The 24,500-nt window shown below is 39.5% G+C and overlaps 1 protein-coding gene across 2 annotated transcripts; it reads right to left on the bottom strand.

Moving 5' to 3' along the window:
- Nucleotides 1–696: 696 nt before the first annotated feature.
- Nucleotides 697–20,030, bottom strand: ELF3 (E74 like ETS transcription factor 3). Of its 2 annotated transcripts, none has more exons than XM_058177698.1 (9): nt 19,800–20,030; nt 8,743–8,913; nt 7,294–7,515; nt 6,493–6,570; nt 6,134–6,256; nt 5,694–5,786; nt 3,950–4,048; nt 2,849–3,044; nt 697–1,787 (listed from the first exon to the last, which is right to left on the bottom strand). In XM_058177698.1, the coding sequence occupies exons 1-9, from the start codon at nt 19,843–19,845 to the stop codon at nt 1,676–1,678; spliced, it is 1,140 nt and encodes a 379-aa protein (XP_058033681.1). In that variant the 5' UTR covers nt 19,846–20,030; the 3' UTR covers nt 697–1,675. The 2 variants fall into 2 exon arrangements, with proteins under 2 accessions (XP_058033681.1, XP_058033682.1); XM_058177699.1 differs by lacking the exon at nt 19,800–20,030 and adding an exon at nt 10,532–10,658.
- Nucleotides 20,031–24,500: the final 4,470 nt, after the last annotated feature.

Genomic DNA, 24,500 nt, shown 5'->3' with positions numbered 1-24,500 from the left:
TCAGAAAGGGTCTTTTCAAGTTTGTTTGCCTTTTTAACTAGAAAGAATAATAACTGCACCTGGAAGCTTCTGTGTGCCAAGTTCTGTATAGATGACTTGTATTATTATATATCAAAAAGTCTCTTTGGATATAGTTTTAGAAGAGGGCTAAAGATTTCTCCTATACAAAAGAATCTTTTCATATTGTTTATGAATGGACTGACTATCAATACTGCTTGTTGTGACACTGGGGAAAAGAATTAGGTCATTGGAAACAAAACTGAAAGTTAATGGAACCTGAATTGTTTACTTTATTGTATACTTTATTCAGAAAGCAAAAATTAATTATTGCAATATGAATGAGTCTCTCTACAGAACTAACTTTTCTCAGAGTGATGCCTTCCAGCTATGTTGGACTACAATGTCCATGGTTCCCAAGTAAATTGATTATGGTTTATGTTTGATGAAACTTCCTCAGATTAAGAAAAGGTTATCTAGGATATCCAAACAAATAAAGAATCCTTAAATGGACATCTTTCTTAACTGTCAATAGTAAAAATAGGTTTTCCCTTTCCTTTCCTTTCTATTCTATCCCCCCAAAAAATCCAACCTCAGTTCTTCACTGCTCCCCCTGGTGATGCACATATATCAATTATCAAGCAGCACACAAGAATTAAAAACCAATGATTTATTGGTTAATTATTATTAAAAAGCAGGAGGCCTGTACATCACACAGGGCTCTCCTGTGGACACCAATGAACAGATGCAAACATCTTACAAACTCTTTTTGATTTCAAAATAAAGATTTCTTTATTTGTTCAGCCCAGCTGAATATTAGCAACAATAATCATCAGTTTTTTTAAAAAAAGCCCAGGGCTTCCTGATACAATCACACAAACTTAGTTATGAAAAAAATAGATATCTATGTACATTATATAAACATATATATAACACATATAAATTAAGAGCAAGAAGAAGCTATTCATTGAGAAAGTTGTAGCACTTTCTAGGGAAAATGTTCTTCCTTTCTAGACACACATGTACTCAATCAACTGGAGAAGAGTCAGATCTGTGACCACTAAACCTTGCTCTTTGGACTGATGTAAAATCCATAATGATCTCAGGTTTACTGTTGCCTATTTGGAGCATTTGCTGGTAAACAATCAGTTGCTGGATGGGAAGCTACATGTCCACCTGGCTCTCCAAAATGTCTATCAGGCTTATCAGCATTCCTAGGTTATGGTAGAACAGTGTCAGAACAGCATTTCAGTTTCCCGCAAATAGCTGACCACAGCATTCACCTTCAATCTGCAGATTACTTGATGTTTTGGGAATGGCCCTCCAGGAATAGCCAAGAACAGCATGTTCCTTCTGCCTCAATGAGCTTTGCGCACAGTCTTAGACAGCCAAAGGCATTGTAATCCTAATTCAGAGTTGGAGGCTGCCAAATTCCAATTGCAACAAAATAATAACGGTTCACAATAACCTACTTGAGCCAAAATATCAGCTGTAATTGGTTAAACTCCCTTCTGGGAGCCAGCATACACGCTTTGCCCCATGTAGGGCTGGGATTTTAACACACTGCTTCAGACAGCAGTTTAATAGTTCTGGGCCCGTGACAACCCATTGTCCTCAGAGGTGGGCCTCCAAGTAAGAGTGGGCGAACTTCAAGTCCACGTGAGGCTCTTGTAGCTGTTTAGCTCTGGTCTTGCACCTCTTCCTCCTTCCAACCACTGGAGTTTTTCCCAAACTTGTACACAAGCCTCCGGCCATCCACACGTTCCAGAATTTCCCGTTTGTAGTAATACCTGAGAGAAGAGATAGTAAAGGCTTTAAAAAAGAGCCCCAAGGATTACCCGACCTCCTCCAAAAAAAATCAAGGCCAAGCATTTTAAAATGTTTCATGACAGATGTAGATTTGAGTTTCCATAATCTAAAGGCTTGGAATTTATTATTGCGTAAATTGCAATTGATGACCAGACTTTTATTTTCTTTAGTTTTGGCTGGGGAGGGGTAAGTGACTGAGACACTGCTGTAATTATACCAGCAGAGAACAAAGGACCTGAATTTCTGTCCCTTTCCTTCAAAGTTTGGATTTATTTTTTTAAAATGGTAATAGGTGTGCTCAGCTGATGTAAGATGTAGCTTTCCACCCCATTTTGAGGATCTGAATTGCTATAATCAAAGGGAATCTCACCACAATAGTATCTGCTCGTATGTTCACCCTGTTACCTGTTCATTTTATAGTCTTACTAAGAATTGCAGCGCTTATTTTTGGCAACTTTGTTGATGTTTTTTCCTCAGGCAGACCATGTTAAGGTAGTCCTCCACTTACAGCAGTTCATTTAATGATCATTTAGAGTTACGATGGCACTAAAAAATGAGCATTTTTCATACTTATGATTGTTGCAGTATTTCCATGATTATGTGATCAAAATTCAGGTGCTTGGCCACTGATTTATATTTATGATGCTTTCAATGTCCTGGGATCATGTTGGGGTCACCTTTTGGGATCTTCTGACAAGCAAAATCATTGGGGGTTGCAGATTCACTTAACAACTGCAGTGATTCATTTAAAAACTGCGGCAAGAAAGGTCGTAAAATGGGGGGGAATTCACTTAAGAACTGTCTTGCTTAGCAACAGAAATTTTGGGCTCAATAGTGGTTGTAAGTTGAGGACTATTTTGGTAGACCTTTTAACAAAATGTTAATGAGCTATTGATCTTCGAGTTTTAGGAGATTGTTTGCTTTTAATTTCTTGATTCTCTTTTAATTTTTTAATATAATTACTATGTCCTTTGCAGAGTGACATGACCTTTTTACAGTTATGAAGATTATTGATCAGTACAAAAAAAATAACGATAGATACCTCATGGCCCGGCTGAGTTTCTCATAGGTCATGCTACTATTTTTTTTCTTTTGTCCCCAGAGCTGGGCTACAGCCTCTGATCTCAGGAATTTGAAAATGCCTTCTCGACGGTCTTCCCACTTCAGCAAACCCTCATTCAGCTCAGGATGAATTAGGATGTCCCGAATGAATTCCCACAGGTGGATCCCTCTTGGTGCTGGTTATGAAAAAGGAAACAAGACAGGTAAATTATTTGTCTGTCCAAATGACACTGCAAGCAGGAAAGGTTTCCAAACTGGGCATAAAAGATTAGGTCAGTGGTGTCAAACTCAAGGCCCGGGGGCCGGATCCGGCCCATAGGGTGCTTAGATCTGGCCCACAGGGCTGCTCTGGAAACAGTGAAGAACTGGCCTGCGATGCCTCTGCCAGTGAAAACAGGCTCCTGAGCTCTGTTTTTGGCTGCAAGGGCTTCCTGCAACCCTCTGCCAGCAGAAACAGAGCTCGGGACTTGTTTTCGCTAGCAGAGTACTTGGGCTACTACAGGTGCACCCAACACAAGTGACCTTGAGCTGGCCATGCCCACCCCAGCCACGCCCATTCCACCCCCCCACCCCCCGAGATCAAACACAATCCTGATATGGCCCTCAATGAAATTGAGTTTTACACCCCTGCGCTAGGGCTATGGAATCATTGCATAAGAAAATGGAAACTGTGTGTCTGAAAAACCTATATACCTCCAAGGAGACAAATAGTAATCAGATAACTGAGTTGCTTTTAATCAATTTGGAAGACAAGAAACTATAATGCAAAATGACGTAATTCAAGCATTGTGCAGTTGATCATTATTTAAATTCTCTGTCCTACTCTGGCATTTCTGGCAAACATACGGTCATCAGTAAATTTATTATGCTTCTGCATCTATCTTAATGGACCAAACAAGTGAGCCGCCTCGGAAGTTAGCAGGCCAACATATGTAAGTCAAGCAGGATAGCAAGATTTTAAATATCATCTCCTTATTGCACCAAAATATTCTGAGCAAGAAGTTGATGGACAAATTTGGACTTCATTCACTGGCCAGATATCATGAACATCCTGCCCTTGTATTGTACAATATCCACTTACAGTGTTTGTTCTTTTTAGTCTCCAAGCAGTCTCTGCTGTCCTTGCTGATCTTCCTTGGTCGTCCCCTTTTCCTTTTCTTGAGATCTTCTTTCTTATATTCTGGAAAAGCACCATGTGGAGTTGGGGGGGGGGGAAAGATGCATTTGAAAACTTTTTGCCCCAATATTTTACATTCCTACAACCACCATATGTGGACTTGAAAGTCCAAGCACGTTTCCCAGAAGACACTATGGCAAACCAGATCCCGAACCTGTACCCAGCATAAATCAAGTCCTGATCCCATACCCCTTTATAACATCCTGGCCAACTGGTTTGTTTACCCTTGGGTAAATAGAATGTGTACATTTATGCATAGTCAACATCTCAGCTACAATGTAAACAGAGCTTATTTCTAGACAGGAGCAATGCGGGGAGGGGTTAAAGTTAAGGTGATGGCCACATATGGTCATCATATGGTCATGGCCGCCATCTTTTTCTAAACCAACATTTTCCATCCAGATAATCTAAGGATATGGGACAAGTCCCATTGCCTCTAGCAATCATGATTTCCATTATTCTATTCTCTTTAACTGATAGGAAGGAGTTTGGTTAAGTTTTTGTGCTTTTAAAAAAAATTCAACTCTACATTTCTTTAAAATGGAATTGCAATAGAATTCTCCAAAATCAGAATGCACTCAATCAGCTTCTAGGTCAATTGCTCTCCTACTCTGAGTAAACTATTACAGAACAGAGTTGGAAGGGACAACATGAGAACAACTGGAAAGCAATTATATGTAACTTTCTCTTAAAACAGAAACCTTCCATAAAAAGCTGCAGTCTTTCAGCTTCCACAGGTTACAAATGAGGAAACTATATTTTTTTCTCTTTTAGGCAAGTTTCCCATTTAAAATTAAAAACACCATTCTCCATCCAAATGGGGCAAGCTATGGACTTCCATATTGTTTTTTCTCCAAAGAGAAAAGGGCCACCAGTGCCTCATTTGAAGTACAAAAACGAAACTAAGCAAATAGCCCTTATTCAGAGCCTTAGAACTACAGTCTTCTATAACTTCTTTTTATTTTAAAAGGAAAGGGGCTGGGATAGGAGAAAGATACAAAGAAGTTATATGTAGTTGCATTAATTTGAAGTGCAGAACAATTATTGTTTGTATGGATTTTCAAAGTCAATTCTATCTATGTATATGACATCTCATTACATTGCTTCTGACTCTTTTTTGCTTTAGCAGTGTTATTAACATTTGATTTGGTCTCCTAATTGTATTTGTAGCAGTCATTTCCCAAAACTACAGACTACTGCTGTTGACTAGTTGAAGGGGGATTGTATTATAAGAAAATATTTCTGGAATATTCAGAATTTGATTCTGATTTTAAATGCTTAGTGCTCAAAATTTTCTCATATCTAAATATAGCAATGGTATGTTATTCCTGTTCACACAATAATGAAAGAATAGACTCGGAAAATGCATAGATTACTCTGATACTTTGCACCGATATTCAGCTCTAACATTTTATCGAATTAAGTTGCCGGACATCTATGCTTCTATTCATTTTTTTACTTCATGTTTGTTCCGTTTTTATTTGTTTTTATGCTATCCTCTGTTGTCTACTCTTCCTGTCCTTTTGTCTTCCTCCTCTCTAGTTTGTCTTTGAAGATGCCAGCCATTCTACTGGCAAAATAGCTAGCAACAAAAGCATTTATGCAAGCATATCTGAAATCCTGTTGATCAGTTTGAGTCTTAACTCACCATCAGAAAAATTGCAGTGCTTTATGTCTATGGGATCAAGATCAAGATCACTTCCACCGGAGTACTGAGACTGAGGGCTCTGAGACATTGTCCCTGGGGAGAAAAGAAAAGAAATTGAAATCTCTACTCTAGATACTAGCTCTGGAAATCAAGCATGATTGTCAAATGTTCTGGATTCTGAGGATTTATTTATTCATTTATTTATTCCAAAGACTTATATTTTACTATTGCTCCCCTTCTAGAACTTAGATATTTCTGATATTAGGTACAAATATTACCTTCCCCCCCACATAAAGAAAACAGTTAACAGGTTGCAATCTGTTTATAGGAGTGAATTTGATGGGAAGTTTGCTCTATTAAGGCCAAAAGGCTTCCTGTGACAGCTAAGCTACACCCTGCAGGAGGCAAAGGGCATCAGCAATTTGGGGAACATACAGTACCTGCTAGAGATGCAGAGCTGTCTGGTGACATGGCTCCAGAGATGTAGCCAAGATCTGGCTGTGAAAAAATGGTCGCTAATTTCATTTCCTCCAGATAGTCCTGACTGCATGAATTCGCCAAGTCTAAAGAGAGAGAGAAATTGAGAGTTAATCACATTCATAAAAACAGATGTAAACAGGTGTAACAGGGAACTATTAAAGCAGGGGTCTCCAACCTTGGTCCCTTTAAGACTTGTGGACTTCAACTCCCAGCAAAGCTGGCTGAGGGACTCTGGGAGTTGAAGTCCACAAGTCTTAAAGGGACCAAGGTTGGAGACCCCTGCATTAAAGGATAGAGCAACCATTCATTATCCTCTCACCTAAAGAACTGGATTCCAGAAGGGCCTCCTGGGATACATCATCAGTCCTCAGCACTGACATGATCCAGCCAAGTTCATCTGAAACAGACACAATAAGGGTGTGGGAAAGAACAATATGTTACTTCTGAATTATAAACCAAGTGCTTCTCCCTTGTTCATCCAGAGTCAAACTAAAAGGTGCATTGTTTTCCTTATAGGGAAGTTAAATAAAATAGGGACAGTGTTTTTCTGGAAATTTATATTTGCTCCTGATAAATAATGATTAATCGGGGACAGGTACCAGGCATTTTATTCATGTAGATGACTAATTTCTGCTTTCTGGACTGTTTCACTTTTCATTGTAATGTGTTGCCTTTGCAACCTGCTGTCACTTCATTTAGCACCCAAAGTTTCCCTCTTTCCTGCTATGAATATCATGAAAAAGGTTTCATTGTATAAATCTGAGGATGGGGATGAGGGCCAGACACCAGGGTGAAGCCAATAACAAAAGGTAGCAATCACTACTAGTCCAGAGTAAATTCACAGCCTCTTCTCTTCCTAAAGAATAACTTGCTTCAGGGAAATAGATTGGTTTAATACAGGACACTAATCCATTATGAGATTTGTTATATTTTGTAAGGAATGGTTTATGGCTTAATGTGATGTTTAGTCGTGTGTTAAGAACCCATAATTCAGCAAATCTTAATTTATGGTGAGGCGTGGACATTTTCATTTAGTTTTACACTTAACAACCCATTTTCTCAGTTTTTGCATTTCTGTCTCACAAAGTGAAGAGTAGAGGGGAGGAAACCCAACACGTACCAGTCTCATGCAAACGGTCGTATAACTCATCCCCAAGGGGCCCAAAGATAAGTCCCAGCTGATCCCGTGTATATTGGCAAAGGGTGTAGCCATCCATGTTGCAGCAAGAGAAATCTATGGCACTGGCATCATACTTGTTCTTCTCCACATGATAGCTGATCCACTCCAGCACCTGAGACCTGCTCCAGCTGTGTGGCATCTCACCAAACCATGTTGGTTTGCCTGAGAATGGTAGAAGGGATAGGCAGGGGAGGGGGAGGGAGAAGAGTGGGTTTAGTTGAGCAGGTGATTGCTTTGTTAGTGCCAGCCCAGCCCCTGGAACACTGTGCCTGAGCTGCACAGGGTGCGGCCAGTTCATTTACGCACAAGATTTATCTTGCTTAGTCACTGTGGTTGGGTTAACACGTACACCTGTCACCTGTTCCCTTATCTCTGAACATGCCCCTCCCAGCTGGAATGAGGTCATTTAGGGCAGCAACTTCTCAGCTCTCTGTGCAGCCAGCCATGCCTCCATTAGAATACTGTACATAATCAACTGCCACAGTATTGGTGGCGCTGTTCAGTGCTCCAGTGGCTATATACAAGGCTATGTGTAGGTAGCTTTTCACAGGTAGGAAAAGCAGTACAAGTAGTCCTCGACTTACAACAGTCCATTTAGTGACCATTCAAAGTTCACAACTGCACTGAAAAAAGTGACTTATGACCGCTTTTCACAGTTACGGCCTTTGCAGCATCTCTGTGATCATATGATCAAAATTCAGATGCTTGTCAACCGGTTCATAATTATGACCGTTGCTGTGTCCCAAGGTCATGTGATCCACTTTTGCGACCTTCTGACAAGCAAAATGAATGGGGAAGCCAGATTCACTTAACAACCGGGTTACTAACTTAACAACTGCAGTGATTCACTTAACAACTGAAGAAAGAAAGGTTGCAAATGGGGCAAAACTCACTTAACAAATGTCTCATTTAACAACATAAATTTTGGGCTCAATTGTGGTCATAAATCGAGGACTAGCTGTATAGATATTACAACATGCCTTTTGGCTATGCAAGGTTTTAAGCCAGCCTTTCCCAACCTGTTACCCTCCAGATCGTCATACAAATAATTCTATACAAATAATTTGTATAGAATATGACACTTTGAGAGCTGTGTACAATGAAATTTCATTTTAATGTATGCCAATAGTGTACATTTAAAGTGACAATAAAGTTATTCTAAGTTCTAAGTCAAATGTTCAAAGCATTTCAACGCATTAACCTACCAATGGCTAAAAACCTTATTCAAATTCCCCAAGTATTGCATTGAAAAATCCATTGGCTATGGAAACTTAGGCCTCCAAGGCCAATAAAACAGAATTCCAAAATCCGATCTAGATATAAGATGCCCTCTTTTTTCTTTTATTCAATTGCCTATTCGCCTTGCACCATCAGATTACGGACAGCTACCTGTTGTCTCAGTTGCCATGTTTGCGTTACTCAGAACAAGAGATAGGTTCTCATCTTCAACAAGGTGGGTTAGCAGATCAGGGTCTGGTGGGGCCTCCTCTGGCTGGTACATGGCACTGATATAATTAGAGATGAGGTTGCTGATTTCACAAGATCCCGCCATGGAATTTTCTGTCAGAAAATTGAAACTGTTAGATTTGGACCAAAAGGGAGAACATAGTTAGCATGGGGGAGCATGAATCACCTGCATTTTTTCTTCTTCTTTAACATTTTGTATATATTTGTTTTGCAATAGTAACTCCTGGCTCCTAGTTCTTCTTCATATTTTCTGCAGTCTTTTAAGACCTTGCATTGTCTCACCCAAGCTAATGTCCTCTAGATAAGATTGGCCACAATGCCCATCACACTGCATTCCAAATAAGTGGAACTTCTAATCAAGCAATTTGAGAAATCACCAAGTACGGAACAGCAGGGCAGGACCTTTCCAGAAATATCCAAGAGGAAACCTTCTCACACAAGGCCAATGTTCTACACAAAGAGGTCTATCAACAAATCCAAATATATCACAACTTTCATTTTACCAGTATTTTAACTTTTTTGCTTGGAGAAGCCAAGAAATAACTTTACACTTGCATTCCATCCCATTTCCATCCCTTTCCTTAGATTTGGCTAATACAGCAACAACATAAAAGAGGGCGGGAAAACAATTATCACTTTAAAAGTTCTTTAATAATATGAACTTTCAGGGATTGCATTTTGAAGTTATTTTTCCTAGACAGAGATCCCCCTACCTTCATTTATATATACTGTGTGTGTATGTGTGTGCGAGAGAGAGAGAGAGAGAGAGAGAGAGAGAGAGAGAGGGAGGGAGGGAGGGAGGGAGGGAGGGAGGGAGGGAGGGAGGGAGGGAGGGAGAGAAGGTTCTGATTTCTCAGAAATGAATTATTTCTTGAAGTTTGCTCACTTCAATTCAAACTGTTCAGGCATTACAATTTATCACTTGCTAACCCCTTTCCCACCCTTCATCTTGCTTATGGACTTTAAGAGTTCCAGGTCAGATGGGAGCCCTATCCCTTGAGATCCATAGAGCAAAATACAAAATATATCAAATATAGAAGAAAATTGCCAGAGTAACCAGCCACAGCCTTTCCCCATCTTTTGCCAGAAAATTGCAAATTGCTTGATAGTATAACACTAAACCACTAGATATTTTTCTGGATGCCTCTCAACCTAACCATCCAAAGATATTGTGTAGCTATTCCATCACTGTTGTTCACTCCCCCCCCACCCCCCACAAAAGAAAAAATAGTGGGAAAACAGAGGAGGGTTACCAGGCAAAGGTTCAAATTCTGCCTCCCACTCCCTGTACATTTCCAGGAATCAAGAGAGACTGATAATGCGGGGTGTAGTGGGGCTTGCCAGAAAGCATTAGCTGAGTCCATACAAACAGAAAAACGGACTGCCTGGAGCAGGACAAAAGCTTCTTTGATCAGGCATTTTGGTTCCACCGCCAGGCAATCAGATACACTGGTAAGCTCATGAACTGATCATGCACTTTGTATCTTCTCTGAAGCTTGTGGAATAGGGCAGGGCTCCGTGTGTGTGTGTGTGTGTATAAATATAGATATATATATAGGCATCAAATAAGGAACTAAATAAAATGCACTTCAGATGCTGCCACAACATCCTGAACAAGAACGGGAGTTGAATACCGAGCAGACACAGCTATTCTACATCCATCCTTCTGCTCACCCACAAAACAAATACACCATCTTCCTTTTGTACCTACCAGGCAGGTGCTGCAGCAGCGGTTAATCCACACAGTAGTCGGCTAAAAAAGTAGCGGAGAGTGTTCAGTTGCTCCTGCTCACCTGTGCCCTGGTATTTGTGATCCCCTCCTGAGTATAACTCAGCCCCTCCCCATTGCTGGGCCTTTATAGGACGCCTCTCCTGTAACATGATCTCCGCCTCTAGGGGAATTCCAAGCACAGGTACTCAACTCCCGCCTAGGGAATTTGCATATTGTGCCACCTGGGTCAATGCCAGCCTACCTTGCCGGGAAATCTGGGCAGATAGTTTAATCATTACCAGAGAAGCCCTGGCAGGGCCTATGCCAGTTTCACTCAGGACGATGTTTTTCTACCTTTCCTATCACTTGTGTTTGTTTGCTCATCAAAGCAGTAAACCACCCTGCATTTTCCCTGCCCTGCTAAGAATAGAGCTATATAAATGGTTTGATAGGGGCAGCTACCTCCTGCCATTCCAGTGGCGGGTATCAGGTAGGGTTTGAAGGTGACAGACTCACCATTATAGATCAGGAATGGCCAAATTCATAGATGAAGGTGGCTCGCAAGGGCTACTGTCTCCTGTGTAAGAATCCCTCACAGTCAAATGCTGAAGTCAAAGTTTTCCCAGCACAGTAAGCAACACTTATGTCCTCTGGTGTGCTGCTTTCCACAACAAATTTGGCTTCTTGGTTAGGGACACAACAATACTTGTCAGTCTCAAGGATGCAATTATAGGTACATTTACCTGGAAATAATTCCAATGGAGTATGACTAAACTGATTTTATGTTAGCTATATATAGAATTAGAGCATGCTTTTTACTGGAAATCATGGGATTTCAGTAAATTGAAACTAAGTCCCATCCCCATGCAATCAGTGGCATATTTACCATTATGTTATGATTATTTAATGAGATTGCAAGTGCCAATGACCCCAAGAGGTCTTACTTCCTAACGAATGTTGTCACAAGTCTGAATTCAGTTCATGCTGGATTTCTAACTCCTATATTGTCCCTCCCCATTGTTCAAGAAGAAAATGGGAAGTAGTTTAATATGGAAGAAATTTGTGCCATTGTAGGAGATAAATCAAATATCTCTATGAAGAGGCAAAATCCAGAGAGAGAGGTTTGTGTAATTAGTTGTAACATACATAAAAGCAACCCTTACGGCGTTATAATATACTGCAGCACAGAGTTATTCCAAATTAAATGACTTTTCATCTGTTCTGAACTAAGTAGGATTGGATCTAGCTAGTGTTTGAACAGAAGACTGTGGAGGTGAACAAAATGTCCTAAAGAAGGAAAATATATCATTATCTATTGGAACAAGATACATTAGAAGAACAGGTAAAAGAAACTATGTTAATTTGAATCAAATATTTGGCTATAGTATCGATCTAGACAAGTAGCAGGATCTTTGGGAAAGAAACATAAAAATTACCTTAGCTACTACATACAAAGAAAATGTATACAAGATGTTTTATAGGTGGCTTCTCCCACCCACAAGATTAGCAAAAATAAGCAAAAAACATTCGTTGATGTGTTGGAAGTGTGAGGCATTGCCAGGGACCTTTTATCACATGTGGTGGGAATGCCCAAAAGCCACAAAATTTTGGCACCAGATAAGACAATGGATAGAGGAGATACTAATGCAAAATATAGAAGCAAAACCAGAATTCTTTGTACTGGGTATTACAGAAGGCAAATATAACAAGAACACAATTTACCTAATGTTACATATTCTAACAGCAGCAAGATTAGCTTTTGCACAAAAATGGAAAAACAAAGAGACCCCCATAGAAGAAGAAGTGTTAGCTAAAATATTAATTTGCACGGAAATGGACAGACTGACCTTGGAACCTAAAGATAAGAATGAATCAGAGTATTATGAAATCTGGAACAAATTTTATTATTTACTGGAAAGGAGGAGAAATGCTGCGATATAGGACCATTGATGAGTAAAATACTTGGAAGTTTTTATGCTAATTTGTGTTATGATAGATACAATTGAATTAGATATCAGCAAATATAGGTGAGGTACCTATATGGATGAAAGGATATATGTATCCGAAATGTGATAATTAGTGTAAATATGTATAGAGATAAGGAAGTGTACCAATTATATGACAAAATTTGATGAAAACGTTTAAACCGAAGATGTCACACTATGTTCACTGTTTTTAATTTGTATCATAAATAAAAAACTTTTTTAAAAAAAATGTCCTAAAGAAGGCAGTTTCAAACCACTTCTACATTATTGTCAGCAAAATGATTGGATGTCCATGAAGTCACTTGGTAGCATGGTCAACTTGAGGAAGATTTTATGCAGTTAGAGTCATCTATGCCATCAAAAACCAAATATAGGTGAGGTTTGTGGACTTCCCAGAGAGATTAGCTGGCCCCCTATATGGTTGGAAACAGGAAATAGGATTAAATGTGGGGGGTTCTTTTCCCCGATTCAGCACAGCTCACCCCATAGACATAGGAAGACATAGACATAGGTAGCTGGGAGTAACTTGGTGTTTATTTTTTGCTGTACCACTGCCCCCTTCTGTCATCACAGGCAAGACTGCAGAATGTTTTTTCCAAATGACGTAAGGAAGCTTTTAGCCCACACTGCCTTATTCAGTCAGGCTAGGAAATGTGGGAGAAGTTTTTTGAAATCAACAAAAACGCTTTCTAATCCATGTAGATTTCAAATTGACCCAACAAGTTAGAGATGGGCAAAAGGCAGTTAAGCATTCTTTGTAAAAACAGCCACAACTTCACTGAATTTCAGGGGATTAATATTCCCTTTGTACGTGGACTTCTCTTGCAGTTGGGTGAGATTGTGATAAGCTAGATAAACGTCTTGTCACCGAAAGCTGGTATTAATGGGCAAACTCTGCATTCATATTAGCTATGGTTTGGTGGAAACTGAGACAGCCCACCAACTTGCCTAGCTGGCTGAGCCACTGGCAATGCACACGCCACACCCTATTGACGTCAAGTGGAGAATGTTGCTTGGCAAGAGGGTTGCCCCAGTGCTCTGGTGCCACTGCGCAGGCAACAGGTCAGACAGGGCAGCTCTTCCATCTGATTCGTGACAAAAACATTCTTCTTAACAAAAGTGATGAGTGATACAGATATATCTGTGCTGATCCCTAGGCAGTTCCTTTGGATTAAAGGCAAGAAGATGTTAACTTCTCTATCACGTTAAACCTCACGACTGGATGACCAGTCAGTTATGGTTTACCTGGTGGGATGTGGGACTTTGGCAGCTCCATTTAGTAAACAAACATTAATCACCTAGATAGTTTAATGCCATGAGGGGAAAAGCTTAATCTCTTGATTTAGTCTAGAGGTCATGATGATTGAGTCAAAAGAATCACATGGGTGAGCAGGAGGGGCTAATATCTTTTATACTAAATAGAGATAGTCCTTGACGTACAAGCACAATCGAACTCAAAATTTATGTTGCTAATCTAGATAGTTGTTTAATGAGTCTGGCCCCATTTTATAACCTTTCTTACTATAGTTATTAAGTGAATCAGTGCAGTTGTTAATAACAGTATTGTTCAGTGAATCTGGCGTCCCCATCGACTTTGCTTGTCAGAAAGTCACAAAAGGTTATCACAGGACCCCAGGACACTGCAACTGGCATAAATATGAGCCACTTGCTAAGCATCTGAATTTGATCACATGACCATGGGGATGTTGCAATGGTCATAAGTGTGAAAAGTGGTCGTAAGTCCCTTTTTTCAGTACCATTGTAACTTCAAACGGTTATTAGGCAAACTGTTGTAAGTCAAGGACTATCTGTATGATCAAGTGATATCCATGCATACAGTATAAACCTAATTTTGGCTGATGGAAGATTTTATTAGTAATGAAGAAATCTTTGGATTTGCGGAAATTGTTAACTTCATCTCCTGCTTTATTTCTGCTTTCTTGGCAAGGAAAACAATCCACATATGTCCATTCATACATATGGCTTGTATGCTTTGTCAATTTCAGATTGAACTTGACCATAACAATTGTCAACTTCCTTTTCCTGGGCATCAGTGATTAGAGTATAAATTTGAGTTACCAGCATATTAATCGGTTGACTGCAAAGTCAAATTTAATATATTTGGTCATTGACTGTATTGTAACAAAGTTTACCTTTACCAAAAGGTACTAATATACCTTTGCTATATTGTTTCTGAGTATGAAAGCATGCTGTTCTTCGTTTTCATGCCCCAATGTGTCCTGACTGAAAGTATCCAGTTCCAGACCATCTCAATCTACTGATGCCTAGGATGTCAATCTGTAGTTAATTCATTTCACCTTTCACTGTGTTGAATTTTTCCATATTGATGCTTCTTATGTTCCATCTCCCTGCTGTAATTCTGTCTTTGCATTTTCTCACATTTTCTTTTCCTCCATGGCAAAATCAGATGTCCTGAGGGCCTTTACCTAACCACATCATAAACATGATTAGTACGCAAGATCCTCAATTCTTTTTTAGTAGCATGTTGAATGCCACTCAAACTGAGGGGCTCATTATTTAGCACTATATCATCTATCACTTTATACTGCCTGTCCAGGTAGTCTTCTTGGTAAAAATATAGTTTATCACTGTTTTCTCCTGAGCAGTATGAAATCATGCTTTTGCTATTATCACTAAAATAATCATCCACTTCCAGCTGGTTCCCAAACAAGGTGCCTTTTTGCTTTAACTGGTCAGTTGGGATTTCCTTCACACCTTGGGTGGCCCTGCTGGGGGCATATAATCTTAGTATGCATTTTATTCATCTCTTCCAGGAACACCCTCTTCCTGCCACAAGGAGGCAGTATAGCAGTCATTAAAGTACCTGACTTTTTCAGGCCTATCGGGAAGCCCGAAAAAGATGCTCTAGTTTTAACTTTTACAATAACTTTAATGAGTGTTTTCCTTAAAGCAGTGGCATCCTTTTTTAGGTTTGCTTGAAAAATGCCTGAAGATGTGGCTGTTTTAAATAAGTGCTATGCTTCTGCTCAAGAAACAGGGACACCAGGCCGAGCAAGCCTTCCAACCCTAGTGGTTGGCCTATTTTATACTAAGGCCTTTTTTGACCTTATTATAAACCACGGGTCTCCAACCTTGGCAACTTTGAGACTTGTGGACTTCAACTCCCAGAATTGCTCAGCCAGCTTTTCTGGTTGAGGAATTCTGGGAGTTGAAGTCCACAAGTCTCAAAGATGCCAAGGTTTAGAGATCCCGGTATAAACCTTTACATGCTAGAGAATCTTAGAAGAGCTCAGTCTTCATTGCAGACAGCCAGTTTGGGCTAGTGGTTAAGGCACCAGGCTAAAAAACGAGGAAACTGTGAATTCTAGTTCTGCCTTAGGCATGAAATCCAGCTGGGTGACCTTGCACCAGTTACTGTTTCTCAACCCAACTCATTTCACAGGGTTGATGTTGTGGAGAAAATAAGAGAAGTAAAGAATATTACGAATGTTTGTCACCTTGAGATATTTATAAAAATAATAAAGATGAGTTTAAACAAGCTAAAAAAAGAAAACAGGAATACCCTGGCATCAGGGTAATTTGTCTTGAATCTCTTAGCTTTCCTTTGTTTTTAGTTGGCTGTGTTGGAGTACAGTGAATGGCAAGATTTGCTGTATAAATCACAACCTGGGAATAAGGTTATACAATATGGATAGGGGACAAGGCCAGTGATTATGGATAGAGTTTAAAAATGGGTTTGCCAGGCAACTCTGAAATTGTTATAGTGTAGAAAGATTTTATGTTTTTTTTAAGATCAAACCAGCGATCACAGTATACTAAGAATATATTAAAACACAATTCTTCCCTATTTTTTAAGGTGGAGAGTATATGTTACAGTATGTTGTAGAAACGTGTTTATTAAATTTCTAACCAGCATGATCCCAGTCAAACTAGTACATGATTTGTAAGAAGTTGCAAGGAAAGACAAAAGTAAAATCTTATGAGTCTTGCTAACCAGGCATGTGATGATGTATTTTTCTGTTTATTTTTAAGTACAGCTGCCATCTTTGGCTGTGGAATCAGTTTTTGCAGTTCTATGAACTTCTGCAGAAATCCATGAAAACTTGTCCTTTTTTGAAACAGGAACTAGCTTCCTGTTACAATTACTGTAACTGTACTTTTTCAGATTCATAAATGGCCCTACAAAGACATATTTCTGCATAAATATTATACTTCTCTATTTTAGGCTGTGAATAACATGAGTAACGGCACACAAATCTGATTGTTTGCTAATTAAATCTTTTCAAATTTACACTCTTACGACATGGAAGTTCTTTGTTCAACATGGATGACCAAATTACACTATTATGTAGAACCTCTGGTCCTTCCCAAGGTGCTTTGCTACAAAGCCTAGCTTTCCTCACTTCAGAGTTGCTGGATCTGTCAGCAGCTATAGTTCAAGAACATATGGTGTTTGAAATATTTTGCACATTCACAATAGAACTAACTAAAAACTATATTAGATACTAGACACAAGAACAGTTTCTTCCCAAATGCCATCACTCTGCTAAACAAATAATTCCCCAACACTGTCAAACTATTTACTAAATCTGCACTACTATTAATCTTCTCATCGTTCCCATCACCCATCTCCTTCCACTTATGACTGTATGACTGTAACTTTGTTGCTTGTATCCTTACAATTTATATTGATATTGTTTCCTGATTGCTTATTTGTACTCTATGATTATCATTAAGTGTTGTACCTTAGAATTCTTAATGAGCTTTTCTTTTATGTACAATGAGAGCATATGCACCAAGACAAATTCCTTGTGTGTCCAATCACACTTGGCCAATAAAAAAATCTATTCTATTTCTATTTCTATTTCTATTTCTATTTCTATTCTATTCTATTCTATTCTATTCTATTCTATTCTATTCTATTCTATTCTATTCTATTCAAACCAAGTAGCAATTTCAAGACAGTTGTAAATCAGTAGAACCTATTTCAGAGAAAAATGTTTTGTAAACTGGGAGGATTATAATGAAATATACTAGGTTTTTTTCTGAAATCAAAAGTATGATATTTGCATAAATGCACAAACAGCGCAGATTCACTTTTGTTATTGTTGTTGAAGCTGCCATTGATGAGCTCAGCCTTACAGAAATAAATACTGCATATTCTATGGAGTTACACTGGATCATCTGTTATGGAAGAATCTGCAAAGCAACATTCTTGACTCAGAACTCGTATCAAATATCTTGTCAATCCTTGTTGATGGAGGCTTGGATTTTTTTACAAGTTGGCACCAAAGTTCAATTGCAAAATCAAGCAACGTGTTTATTTTGTACACTTAACAGTTCCATAGGCTCACTGAACTGAGTGATTCTCAACATTTTTATTAAGTTACGTCAGTCAGATCAGAGTCAAAACAAATCATACCTGCAGACAGAACCTGAATTACCACATCAGAAGACAAGCTGCCTTTCAACTCTGATATGACAAGGCAGATTTGGATCACTTATGCAGAATTATAAAAAAAAAATTACACAGGCCAAAACCAGAACTATGGCTAGGCATCCTACATGCTCCCTTACCTCAGAATCTTACTTTGATTAATCATTTTTGTGTGTTAGTATCTAGTGTGCCTTCTAACTTATTACCATCTAATTTAAATATTTGAATTCTTGCTTTTGGTTGGCTCATCACTACCAAATAAATATGTGTGTGTGTGTATGTAATTTTAAGCTGCGCAGAGTTATCCTGTGGTAACATGGGCAACCAATACATTTTATAAATAAATAAAATAACAGATGTTACTGCTCTGATTGCATTTTTGTATTACAAGAAAATTAGCCTATATCACTCTTTTATTGCTGCTTGTATAGATATAGTAGAAGAACAAGCAATGAATTGGTGAAGTCATATGTTCACTTTTTGCCATGTATTTTTGTAGGATTGCCTCTACCATTGGATATGGCAAATCATCACCCTTTCATCACAGTGGTCATGCTAGAATGATTTTTTAGTCTTTCATAATGTCCTTAGTGATTCCTGCAAGACATATAGTTGTGAAATATGCTGAAATGTACTCAGCTTTGTTCCAGTAGCCCTATTTTTGTCTTGTGTTTTTTTTAAGAGCTCAACGTTTTCTGTTCCCAGAATTTACTTACAGGCATATTTAAGGATCTGAGGACTTGAGGATTTAAGAAGGCCAATATTTTCACAGGGGCCAGTAAGCTTCAAATATCTACATGTCAAAAGTCCCATTTCTGAGAGTCACAGTGTCATACTTATCATTGACTACTGTATGGGCACATTAAAGAAGGAAGTGACAGATAATCCTTGTCTCTAAAGTCTGAAATCTTTATCATTTAAATTTCAATATTTTGGAACTGACCAAAAATACTACTTTCACACTTCAATTGTCTACATTAGTCTTCAGTCCCACACAAAAAAAGAAAGGAAAAAAAAAAGACCATCTTCTTTGAAAGCATCTACTGCCACCTTCTGTACAATACAGAAAAAACAGGAAATATCCATTTTGTATGCACACACATTGAACAGAACAATGGATATATAAAAAGCCGACTTTTTACCATGTTTAGCATGAGTGAAAATTCCTAGGTCCTGGAAACAAATACATACAGAGACCAAGCCATAATGATACATCTTTTGGTACTGTCACTATACCAGTCACTGTGTTTTATGAAAAATATTTTCTGGTTTAACCTGTTGGGAAAATATACAGGCAATACAGCTTTTAAATAAACCATAATTAAAACAAAATGTCACATGCGCTCTTAGCTAGGCTTTTTTCCTTATCTGCATGCATAATCGAGAGGGGGAGGGAAGAAGGGAGGAGGAAAGAGAGAGAGAGAGAGGGAGGGAGGGAGCACAACCTTCCAAAGACCTCCAAAATTCTGCTGCCTTACAAAGTACAATCATTGTAGCCAAGTCAGCCAACTTCTTTTGGCAGTGGATGGAGTTTTTTGGAGTGATGAACCTATCCACAAATAGGTTTTCCCTATTTGGCAGGAAAAATATAATATTGACAAATCAAATAACAATTTGTTGCCCTTTAATGATGCCTCCAGTCTGTTGCCAAGACAGCCTCCAGTAGTAGAAACGCCCTGAGAGATAAAAGTCATGTGAAGGGATAGCATACTAATCGGAAACAAATATTGAACCAATGCATAGATGACTGCAGCTCCCTGGCAGCTTAATGTCAGGGTAAATGATTGTTGATAGCTGCCTTGAAAGAGAGGTTTTAGCATACATGGTTAAAGAATGAGGTTTGGACACAATTGTTTCTTCTTACCCGGGAACCTGTCTTCTTCTCCCCTGGGACTTCTCGCTGTTTCCATTTTGTCTGCCAACGGTTGTAGCTGGCAGATGGCGTCTGACCCTTTTCGAGAAAAACCTCTTTATAAACTTCAAGGAATTAAAATTAAACAGACACAATTGCAGCTCCTGGGGAATTAGTTCAGGCTTTGCTCAGTCACACAAGGGAGGTAATTTCCTGCCTCACCCCACAGGTAGTTGTGGTCGCAACTACGAAAGAGCTGCAGAGACTAGAGGAAAACCACAAGAGGCACATGGCCTGCCCCATTGTGTGGTCACCAGTTCATGGCAGAGCTGGGTGGAGGGAGTGGTAGTGAGGAAGGAAATAAATAAGCTGTATTTTAGAGCCTAGCCTTCTAATATATAGTTCCTCTAGTTAAAATGGGAAATGGTTGGTCCAATATCTGCAAAAACAATGAAACAACTGACATTAAAGCAAATGCTGAATACGCCCTTGCAAAAATATTTTAATGGGTGATGGATATGATTTTATTCTTCTATTTTACCATATTATACTGACACCTTCCAGATGAGTTGGGTGAAATTTCCATTATTTGTAGCCAGCAGGTCCATAATGGAAGGCAGTTGCATTCTCAACCTTTTGGAGGACATGAGCTGCCCTGCACTCTTTAAAGCAAGTTAATTGTTTGATATTAGACAAAAAACATTAATGTCTATAAATCATAAACATCCACAACATTAACAGGTTTTTTTTAATTTGCATTTATATCCCGCCCTTCTCTGAAGACTCAGGGCGGCTTACACTATGTCAAGCAATAGTCTTCATCCATTTGTATATTATATACAAAGTCAACTTATTGCCCCCAACAATCTGGGTCCTCATTTTACCTACCTTATAAAGGATGGGAGGCTGAGTCAACCTTGGGCCTGGTGGGACTTGAACCTGCAGTAATTGCAAGCAGCTGCTGTTAATAACAGACTGTCTTACCAGTCTGAGCCACCAGAGGCCCCTTAAGTTAAGTGGAGAGACCCTGTCTCTACTTCGATTGAACTGCAGAATAATCATGTACTAACAACACTTAGTATGTCCTTGTTCCCATAACTTCCTCAGCTTCACAAACATTTTCCCCTTTATTTCATCAGTATGTTGTGGCAGCCTCAAGCAAAATTTCTTTGGCTTTTCTGCCCATCACTTTGGAGAAAAATCAGGAGATTCTGCAGTGAATAAAAATTGCAGTGAGGGGACTTCTGGGGAAGAAATAGCACACTAAAGATGGTGCAGTGAGGAGTGAGTCCGTATACTAGCTCTTTGTAATTCCTCTCTGGGCAAGGAGAAGACTTGAAATGGCCCAAAAGTGCTCCAGACATTTGCTCCTTGCAAGAAGGATGAAAGACGGTGGTCTCTTGCAGGTTTAGAGCTCTGGGAGACAAGGAAACAAGTCATCTGGCTGACCATTGTCGCATTTAAGAGAAGGTGAAAAATTAATAAAAGTGTTTTAATGAAGGGGAAATCACTTATTTACAATATATAGTTCTTTTTATTTAGGAGCCCTGGTGGTACAGTGGTTAGAACAGGGGTATTCAACCTTTTTATACCTACCTCCCACTTTTGTATCTCTGTTAGTAGTAAAATTACCAGTTCCACAGTAATGTGCTGTGTATCGTCTGCACATGCCTCTTGCGCATCATGGATTGAGTTTGTGGGGTGGGGCGCCGGCTACCAGCTCTGCTTGTCTGTTACAGCTGGATGGTATAGGGGGAGATGTGCGAGCTATTCTAGGATGACGCTCTTTTGTTTGCAGTCGCACTGTAGCGCCATTTAGTTTCACTTATGAAACATGAACTAAAATTATGCGCGGGCGATACAAATAGTATATTTTCAGAAATTTAAATTGTCACGGGAATTTTATGAAAACCTAATGAAAATGTTTTTAAATAATGCTATGAACTTTTTTAAAAAAGTCAATTAAATGAAGAAAAAGGAAAGTGCTTCAATATCGGACAAAACCCCTACCGTCCACCATGAAAGCTGGAATGCCCACTAGTGGGCGGTAGGGACCAGGTTGACTACCACTGGGTTAGAACAAAGTATTGCAGCTTAACTCTGCCCACAGCCTGGAATTCAATCCTGACGGGGCTCAGGGTTGATTTAGTCTTCCATCCTTCCAAGGTAGGTAAAATGAGGACAAGATTGTTGTGGGCATTATGCTGTGTAAACCACCCAGAGTACTGTAAAGCAGGGGTCTCCAACCTTGGCAACTTTAAGAGTTGTGGACTTCAACTCCCAGAATCCCTCAGCCAGCAAAGCTGTTCCTCTTCTGGGTTTCTGGCATGCATGTGCATGCAATGATCAGCTGGCCTTCGCACGTGAAGTGCTCCCTTTTCAGCACTTGGTGCCGAAAAGGTTCACCATCGCTGTTATATACTGTAAGTCTAAGTGCTATTGCTATTTCCTATATTCTTATTTTTTTCTTTCTTTTCTGTTGTTGAGTTGAGCTCCGATCTTGGCAATTTGGTTGCAAACTTTTCATCCCCATTCGAGGAGACATCTTCAGTGCACTTTGGATTGTCCTTGTTTAGTTGCTAAGTCATAATCCTTGGTTTTAAATACCATCTGCAACTAGAGCCAGCCAATCACAACCTGAAATCAAACCAGGACTCAGAAAGGTATTTAAAGGCCAGTCTCCACCAGACAAGCACAATCCAAAGCGCACTGAAGAGGTCTCCTTGAATGGGGATGAAACGCTTGCAACCAAATCGCCAAGCTTGGAGCCCAAACCAACAACATAACTACCAACCCAAGCTACTAATATTCAAAGACATTCTTTCTTTTCTAGTTTTCCTTTTCTGCACCTTCTATTTTTTCTTTTTATTCTTTTTTCTTTTTCTTTTTGTATTAATTTTGATTGTAAATTGAAATCCTTAAGAAAACTACTATAAAAAATAGGGGCATTTTTTTTAGGACTGCAAATTTTACATAGCATGAACTGCCAATTCTAGAAAAGGTGAGCTTAATAGTAAGGAAAAGCTCCTAAATAGGGATTTAAATAAACATTTCCAGGTAGTTCTCTAGATTTTAATGGTAAAACTTAGGCTGAAAAATGTGTGTGATTTTTTTTTAAAAAGAGCCAATAATATTGGTGGATAAATACAATGTTGAGGAATGCATTGTGATCATGCTTGGTAACGATGTTCCCTGGACAAGATAAAAAGATCTTTTACTTGCTTCCATCATCTTCAGTTGTCATATCTGCTGCTTGTCTTTCCCAAAGATACTTTTCAGCAGGCAATTGGACTTTCTTGTTTTTTCTTTGAAGATGTTTCACTTCTCATCCAAGAAGCTTCTTCAGGATAGTGGGGAACGGAAGGATTTATATTCCTTGCAGACAGCTGGTTATTTGCAACCTTTTAGAGGGTCGTGGAAGAACTTGGAGGTTTATCTGTATCCTCAGGGTCACCTGAGTAGTGTTCCTGGTTCCTGTAGTCTGCAATTTTTTTCTCTGGAAATCCATTCCTACTCCCACACCATTCAAAGGGTGTTCATCCCAAATTGTATAGCTAAAAGTCAAAGAAAAATGTCCAATTGTCTCCTGAAAAAGTGCTTTTGGGATCTGGATGACTGAGAATCTCTACAGAGTTTTAGCTATACAATTGACCCTGAGGACACAGATAAACCTCCAAGTGCTTCAACAACAGTGGTGGGATTCAAACATTTTTACTATTGGTTCTGTGGGCGTGGCTTGGTGGGAATGGCAAGGGAAGGATACTGTAAAATCTCCATTCCCACCCCACTCCAGAGGAAGGATATTGTAAAATCTCCATTCCCTCCCCACTCCAGGGGAAGATTACTGCAAAATCCCCATTTCCTTCCGATCAACTGGGAGTCAGGAGGCAGAGAATAGATGGGGGCAGGACCAGTCAGAGCTGGTATTTACTTGTTCTCCGAACTACTCAGAATTTCTGCTACCGGTTCTCCAGAACTGGTCAGAACCTACTGAATACCACCTCTGTTCAACGACCCTCTAAAAGGATACAAATGACCAACCGCCTGCAAGGAATATAAATCCTTCCGTTCCCCACTATCTTGTCAGAGCTGAAGAAGCTTCTTGGGTGACAAGCAGGGGTGAGATCCTACCCTGGTTAATCCTACCCCGGTTTAACAACCAACAGTTCACCTTCCACACTGCAGCCGGCAAGGAAAACAGCTGAGGTGTGGCAATCCACTCTGCTGCGCCAATCAGCTGGGCTTCAGAAATGGAAATATAGGTGAGTATAACACAGGGGCGGGCAGGTGGGCCCACTTCAAAGTCAGAGCGAACTGGTTTGTTCATGGCTGAAAGTTGGAGATAACGGTTCGCCCGAACTGGTCCAAACAGGTAGAATCCCACCACTGTTGAGAAGTGAAACATCTCCAAAGAAAAAACAAGAAAGTTATTGCCTCCTGAAAAAAGCACCTTTGGGACAACCATGACCTGGATGACTGAGAATCTCTACAGACTTTGCTGCTTGTCTTTTCATATTGTCTTTCTGCTTCTATAGATCATTTCCTTAAAATTCCATCTTATCCATATACCGTATATACTCGAGTATAAGCCGAGTTTTTCAGCACGTTTTTTGTGCTGAAAAGCGCCCCCTCGGCTTATACTCGAGTCTACGTCTCGATGTACTTCGGGAACCCCGCACAGGAGACGCCAAAGAGGCGGCGAGATCGTCCGGC

This window comes from Ahaetulla prasina, chromosome 3, assembly GCF_028640845.1.
Source record: "Ahaetulla prasina isolate Xishuangbanna chromosome 3, ASM2864084v1, whole genome shotgun sequence".
Taxonomy (NCBI): domain Eukaryota; kingdom Metazoa; phylum Chordata; class Lepidosauria; order Squamata; family Colubridae; genus Ahaetulla; species Ahaetulla prasina.
Note: the sequence above shows the minus strand (reverse complement) of the source record. Positions and strands in the feature narration are given on the sequence as shown.